Source organism: Octodon degus, unplaced genomic scaffold, assembly GCF_000260255.1.
Source record: "Octodon degus isolate 3935 unplaced genomic scaffold, OctDeg1.0 scaffold00148, whole genome shotgun sequence".
NCBI lineage: Eukaryota > Metazoa > Chordata > Mammalia > Rodentia > Octodontidae > Octodon > Octodon degus.
The window spans coordinates 6,497,398-6,504,809 of record NW_004524724.1 but is presented as its reverse complement, the minus strand read 5'-3'; the positions used below and the strand labels follow the sequence as shown (position 1 = coordinate 6,504,809).

Genomic DNA, 7,412 nt, shown 5'->3' with positions numbered 1-7,412 from the left:
GAAAATACAAAATGGGAAAAAATTAGAAACAATACAGAATTTTTGAAAAATATATTAAATAGGGGCCAGGGAGATGGCTCAGTAAAATAAGTGCTTGCCTGGCAAGCTCAAGGGACTGAGTTCAATCCCCAGTTCCGCCAAAAAATAAAAATAAAAAATTAAATACTGGTTTTGTTCCTTATCTCATAGTTTAAATATTTGCGGGTTATGTGGCTCCAGTTCTTCCATTTGTAGCCCACTGATTGAACTCATGGTGACTTGCTTCCGTGTGTGTTCTGAGGTGGACGAATCAGTTCACACGCCTTACACTCTCCTCTGATGGTAGGGACTGGTTGGTTTTCTAGGTGTACCCTGGGAATAACCAGCAGCGGGAATGAGGGAAAAATAGACAAGAGACAGGATCTGGGTTCAGGGGGAGGTGTGTTGGCCTCACTGACAAACAACCCAAACAACCACAGAGGGGCGTTTGTTTACACCCTTGCAAACTTAGTATCAGGAGACACAAGGTTCCCTGGAGACTAATCGGTGAAATTAACCAGGCAGGATGACTGCTTTAGGCCCCGAGGCCTCATCCTGCGCTGTTTGCCTGCATTTCTGCAGAGGGCATCCCTTCTCTGCGGAGCCCATCTCGTGGACAGCTCTCGCAGTCCACTCTAAGGCTTTGCCTCTCAGTTCTGTTTTGATCCTCAGAGGTAGAGTGAGCTCTCCCACCAGCCCGTATGAGACTCACGCTGTAGTGATGTTCCCAGGAGAGACACTGGGTGTGCTCCCCGACCACCACAGCAGGAGCCCTGGAGCACGCAGCCCTGCTGACAGCAGCCCATTGGTTTCTTCCAGCCCATTTGGAGGATGGTTTTTTCACAATCATGGATTTCAGAGTTGGTTCACGTTTAGCCCCTCCCAGGTTGCCCTGGGCTGGAGTTCACATTTCAGTGTCTGCTTGTGAAGTGCCGGCTTTGCAGCATCCTCAGCCAGGCTTGCATATGTGTCTACCATACCCTGCTTCGTCTGTATTCTTGGTATGCAAGGATTCCATTTCTAATTACAGCAGTGTTTATTTTATTAATAAGCATTGGTAGCTTGAGGGTTCTCAAGTGTGTCCGTCTTCCACAAAACTGGAACAAAGCATAACATTTTTATTTATGGCTCATGAATCAAACCAGAATCTAGGAGCATTAGAAAAATGAAAGAAATTTGAGCTCTGACTTAAAAGAAAAATGGGTGTAAAATAAGAGTGGATCTGTTGGTATTATCAGAGTTTCAGTCCAGGAATAGTGAACTGCTGAAGATATCATATGAAGCAAAATGTAACAAATCCTGCCTGCTAACTGCACAGAGCCCTGCTAACCTTCTGTGCAAGACTCACACCGCAGCGTAGCATGCTACTAAAACCGTAATAGAGCTATAGAAAGTTACAGTGGAAGAATCACTCCTTTTGCCTAGATGAGCCCAAGATGAATTTGTTGCATATCAACTATATTTTAAATAATTTTTATGTTATGAAAAACTAAAACAAGATTCCATAGAAAATAATAAGAGAATAACAATACTTAGAACATTGTATGTTGTTATAGTCAAAGTGGTTACTCAGAGTACAAGATATAGACTAAGAAGTCTTTCAAAGAAGAAACAACAGAATAACATAAAATTTTCTTTTCAGTGAACTAAGATAAATTAGTAGTATAAATGAAACAAATATGCATATATATGTAAATATTTTTGAAACAATATGATAGGTAATTTGGGGAAGTATTTGAACTCCTACTTCCTATTTATCCTGTTCCTATTTTGCATGTTCTTTCTCTACATGTATGTATGTACACATATATCTATATATGTATTATATATGTAATATAGATGTATATTAGTGCTTCTCTTATAAAAGAGTTCACACCATGTTTAGATTCTGTGTCTGTTTGACTTATTTCACTCAATGTTATGTTATGTTGCATTTATTCGCTTCCCTTCAGCTTATCTTCCTTTATGATAGTATAAGACTCCATTGTATTTAAATACCACATTTGTTGATGACATATATATTGTTTCCAAAATGTAACTATTACAAATTGTGCTGCTGCAGACATGGGTCTTCATGTATTACTGTAATATGATGCTTTTAATGTTATTCCTAGAAGATGGTATGACGCCTAAAAAAGGAATAGTTGGGTCAAGTGGAATTTCTAGCTGTAGTTTTTTGAGAATTCTCCACACTGATTTCCATAGTGATTGTATGAGTTGACATTCCCACCAATGATATAGAAAGTTCCTTTTCCCCCACAGCCTCACCAGCATTTACTATTAGACTTTTTGAGGATTGCTGTTTTCTGGGTAAAATGGAGTCTCAGTATAGTTTTAATTTGCATTTCTTTGATGGCCAGAGATGTTGAATTTTTTTATGTATTTGTTGGTCTATTTCACTTCTTCTGAGAAGTGTCTCTTCCTTTCAGTTGCCCATTTTTTCACTGGGCCTTTTATTTTGGGGAGTTCTAGTTTTTTTTAGTTCTTCATATGTTTTCAGTGCTAATTCTCAGTCCCAGCAGTGGCTGATAAAATTTTCTTTTCCCCCAGCACAGTTTATCATCTCTTCACTCTGTTTTGTTTCCTTTGCTGGGCAGAGCTTTTTAATTTGATGTAATCCTACTTGTGATTCTTGGTACTATTTCTTGTGCCCTTGGGGTTCTTCTTCTGAGAGTTCTAGCCTATGCCTATGTCTTCTAGAGTCGAACCTGTTTTCTTTTCCAGCAGATTTGGTGTTTCTGTTCTGCCGTTTAGATCCTTGATCCACTTTGATTGAGTTCAGTCCATGGTGAGATAGGGGTCTAACTCAGTCTTGTAGAAACATAGTTTTGAGACAAAAGCCTGATGTCCCAAGAGAGTAGGGAACACTGGACTGAGCCTGAGGAGGGTTGCTGTCTGTTTGCAAATTCCCAAAAAGCTGGGACCCAAAGCAGCAGCTAACAGCTTCTCCTGCAGGCGCCCTGTCCTTTGATCCCTTGCTTGGGATGCTATGGCTAGCATTTGTGTGGACCTAGTGTTAGGCAAATGGTGGAAGTCAATAGAGATAGTAGTTTGTATTCACTCAGGTAATTATGCACATTCCTTAGTCTGCCTTTACCCCTCAATAAATGTGAGATGCTTCTGAGGCTCTGGGCTCACTTGGAGAGAGCCTAATCTCAGTGAGACCTCTGAAGCTACATTCATCAGGTCTTCTCGTCGTTTCTTTCGGCACCGACCTGTAACATACAACATAGTCTTCTGTGTGTGTGATATCCGATTTTCCCAGCACCATCTATTAAAGCAGGTGTCTTTCCTCCAGTGTGTGTTTCTGGCTCCTTTGTCTAATATTAAATAGATGAACGAGTCTGACCTTATTTCTGCTTCTTCCATTCCATTCTGTCAATCAGGTAAATTTGTGTTTGTTGAATTCTTGCCGAGTGCTCAGGGAGCAGCATTAGGGTGAAGGTGGAAAACAAATTCGGAGGACGAAGTGGCCACTGGTTTTAAGAAGAGGTGCTGCTGGCATGACTCTGTGAGACAGTCTCATTCTGAGAAAGCTTTCAGTTCACACCAGCCACTTAAGACACCCCAAGCGGAGTCCCCGCGTCAGGCGCTTTGTCCTTTGGTGTACATTCGGCTGCAAGAACCAGAAAACTTGACGGGCATAGTGCTGTGGAGTGGGAGAACCAGCTTGCTTGTCTGACGGGCGGAGGGCGAGTGGGCCCAGGCAAAGGCAGCTTCTCAGCAGGTCCCCCAGGCCCTGGGCCTCTCATGGCCTCCACGTTGGCCTCCTTAGATGGCCTGAACTGGTGAACCTGACCATTCCTGGTTGCAAAGAAAAGCTGGGAAAGTGGATACCTGTGCTGGGCTTTGGAGCCATGAGCGTAGGAGGGAGAAGGGGGTAAGGAAGAGCTGTTAGGTAATCGGCCAGGAGCGCCCTGGTGGAGTGCGAGCTGAGCACATTCACGCCCTGAAACATCTGCACGTCTCACGTGTAGGTATCATATATGTGTACTCACACATGTACATATCATATTCAGTCCTTAGAGGTGTAGCATTCAGATACATGCAAGGAGAGAACACATGCAACCCAAACCTGGGTGAAGCCACAAGGAGGGTAGAATAAAAATGGAAAACAATTATAAAATGATACGCCATCATGTCGGTTTTGGAAATGCAAAATTAAAACAATAATAATAAGGTATTATTTTTTAACAGTTAGACTAATAAAAATGCAAAGTTTGCTAATATCCAGTACTGAGTAATAACTAGGGAAACAGGAGGCCCCTGAAACTACCGGCAGACGTTCAAACTGGTGCCACTATTTCGGAGTGTCATTTAGTAATTTATCTGCATGTCCACCTGGTTTTGCTTCTAATTCTGCTTCTTAGTTTATGAGAAATGCTATCATTTTGCTGAAGGAATGCGTGGGGACAGTAACTAACACATTGTTTAGTCAGCAGAATATTGTGTGAGGGATAAAACCCACCAAAACTTCAAATAACCGCAGAATGTCCGAGGCTTGGCCAGTTATGTAGCCGCTCACGAGTCACATTTCTATGAATCAACACGCAAAATCCCAAAGCAATGCTTTGAGATATGAAGTGAAAAAGTTCAGATGTAGGTAAGACACTGTCACGTGACGTATTTAATCATGCAGCGAACGATAACCAGAGTGACACTGTAGGTGTACAATGTACAGATACGCACACATATAGGGATGCACCTTTGTAGGCTGTGTGTGAAATTACCACCGCGACACGCTCCCTTTGTAACATGAATGTGCACCAATAAAAGTGTATTTGAAGAGAAATGTTAGGAAAAGAACACAGCAAATCTGGAAGGGGGTAATGATGAGAAGGAGGGGATTTAAGTGGCTGCAAAGGCAGGGAGGACGGCCAGCACAAGTGACACGGTGCTTGGCGGTGGCGCAGTCATGGTTGGCAGTGGCGGCACCGCGGGAAGTAAACACAGGAAGAACGCAGCTCCGTGCGCGAGCCATGAGAGTCCTCGTGCTCGGGGACACGGAGTCTGTCAGAGTCACGTGGCCTCCTGACACCTGTCACCTCCGCTGCTCCCAAAGAGCAAGCTGTTGGCTTCCAGACTTCCACAGCAGCGAAGCTCGTGAGCTCTAGCAGCATCATTTCGTTCACAGTAGCTTTTCAGGTTGTCTGATATTTCAGCAAGCAATAATTTTTTCCACTTACTATAATGTTCCATGTTTGCTTCCAAAAATAGATTTACTTAATTATAACAGTCAATTAAGATACAGACACATGGTAGACCCGTACTAATCATATACACGAAGAATATATGCATATGTTTACTATTTTGTGTTTAGACCTGTCATATACCAACTACTACTAAGTAATAGCGTAGGTAGATATATAGCTATAAGACTGCTATTAAGCAATAACGTAGGTGGTACATTAACAGGTAAACATCTCGAGGGGAAATGCAAGCAACCGAAATTTCAGAAACACTGCTCTAATTGTCTGCATAAAGAATATTAAATTGTTATTTTCATGAGCTTTAAAACATTTGATTAAAGAATTTACCTTTAAACTTCTGGTATAAAACACATCATTTAGGCCAATAATATATATTATTCATGAGTAACAGTAGTCTAATATAAACACCAGATGAATAAATCCTATCATTTTTCAAAATTTAAGTGGATTTGGCATAGGAAGTTTTCTCAAACTATGAACTCATCTCCAGGGAGTGCTGGAGCTAGGAGGCAGATTTCCAGGTAAGGATCATTATGAACATACACGAGTTCACAATGTGTGGGCTTTATGTAGAATAATATGACATAATCCCATGTCAGTAAGACAAATGAGTGAAATGTACTGTTGTGAGACTTGTGTTGCAGCTAATGCGTAACATCTGTTTCCCAGGGTGGTCCGGGACTCCGTGGACCAAAAGGCCAGCAAGGTGAACAGGGTCCAAAGGTAATGTGCTCTCCTTCTGCCCCTGCCCTGCCCTGCCTCAGCATCTGTCCCTGTCCCTGTCGCTGGTCTCTCTCTCTCTCTCTCTCTCTCTCTCTCTCTCTCTCTCTCTCTCTCTCTTCATTTACCCTTATAATATAAAGCTCTTGCATTTTTAGGAAACTTGTGTCTAATCCTTTTACCTTATTTTGAAAGATTTGTGCTTTGGGATCAAAAAAAATATTAACAGCTGAATGAAAGTAAGATCTCTCGCCTGGAAGCGCGTGTCCGTGGTGTGTGGCTGGGCGCACGGCTGCTTCTGTCTGCGCTCCACGCTTCTCTTCCCTCCTCTCTGACCACGTGTGTCTGCAGAGGAGCCACGCAGACTCACGGCGCAGCACCAGTGCCTTCCGGGGAGTTTTCCATGTCTTCTGTTCTCACTGTCCAGAGCTGCCAATGGTGATGGGCCGGGTTGTGCACTGAGCAAGGGACCAGCCCGGAGGACAAGGCCAAGCCATGGCGAGACACATGTTTTTCCACTTTGCACAAAGGCATGCTAAGGACTGGCGGAAGCCCAGCTGCTGATTGAGTCCAGGCCTCGCCCTCGTCTTCTGCTTTGGCACTTCTTCTGCCTCTAGTGTCTGGACTTTCTGACCCCTTCCATCTGCCCTGAGGTTCACTGTCCTGCAGCTCAAGCCAGACCGTATCATTTCCTTTGAAAGCCTGCAGTCATGCGCTCTGTCTGGAGAACACGCCACTCCCATGGCATGGCATTCAAGGCCCTTTAAACTGCAATTCCCTGTCCCTTTCCCACGTGGCTGTCACTCCACGCACTCGGCTCCCAGTCCATGGGGTGTAGTTTGCTCCGTCCGTGTGGCTGCTCATTAAATTTGCATAGCACTTATTTATCAAGCAGAGAGCACTGTGGAACTTTTTGTTACACAATTGGAAACAGATGGCACAGGTAGGAGGGCATATAAGGAGAGAAAGAAGTCAGTGGAGAAAGGTGGAGGATCACAAGCCCAGTCCCAGCCAGTTCAAAGCTCAAGTCCTGGGAAGTCGCCTTCCTGGGCTGTGTTTGGGGTCGGACTTGGTAGAACTCCCAACTCCACCCTGAGTGCCACGTGTGCTTATGGGCCCCTCTGCTCACAGAAGGTGCCTGAGGCTCCCTGCCGTGGCAATGGTGAGCTCCAGGGAGCCTGTCCCTCCTCCCACCCCACCCTCCTGGGTGACAGCTCCGACCCTGGAGGCGGACTCTTCCGTAGGAGTTTGCTGACCCCACGGCTCACCCATGTCCCCACTTAGCCACTCCATGTGGTGGCTTGAAGGTGATGTTTAGAAAAAGTCTAGCTGAACGGAGGCTGGTGCCCTGCCTGCCGCTGCAGGCCCAGGTGTGCTGTGCTCCGGCAGCGCGCTGTGCTCCGGCAGCGCGCTGTGCTCCGGCAGCGCGCTGTGCTCCGGCAGCGCGCTGTGCTCCGGCAGCGC

General features: G+C 44.7%; 1 protein-coding gene across 1 annotated transcript in view; it reads left to right on the top strand.

Moving 5' to 3' along the window:
* Window positions 1-7,412, top strand: part of Col14a1 (collagen type XIV alpha 1 chain) — a 174,705-nt gene that overhangs the window by 128,414 nt on the left and 38,879 nt on the right. Inside the window, exon 36 of the mRNA XM_004642282.2 lies at window positions 5,898-5,951. Coding sequence (XP_004642339.1) covers window positions 5,898-5,951 — 54 coding nt within the window. The remainder of the gene's footprint in view (window positions 1-5,897; window positions 5,952-7,412) is intronic.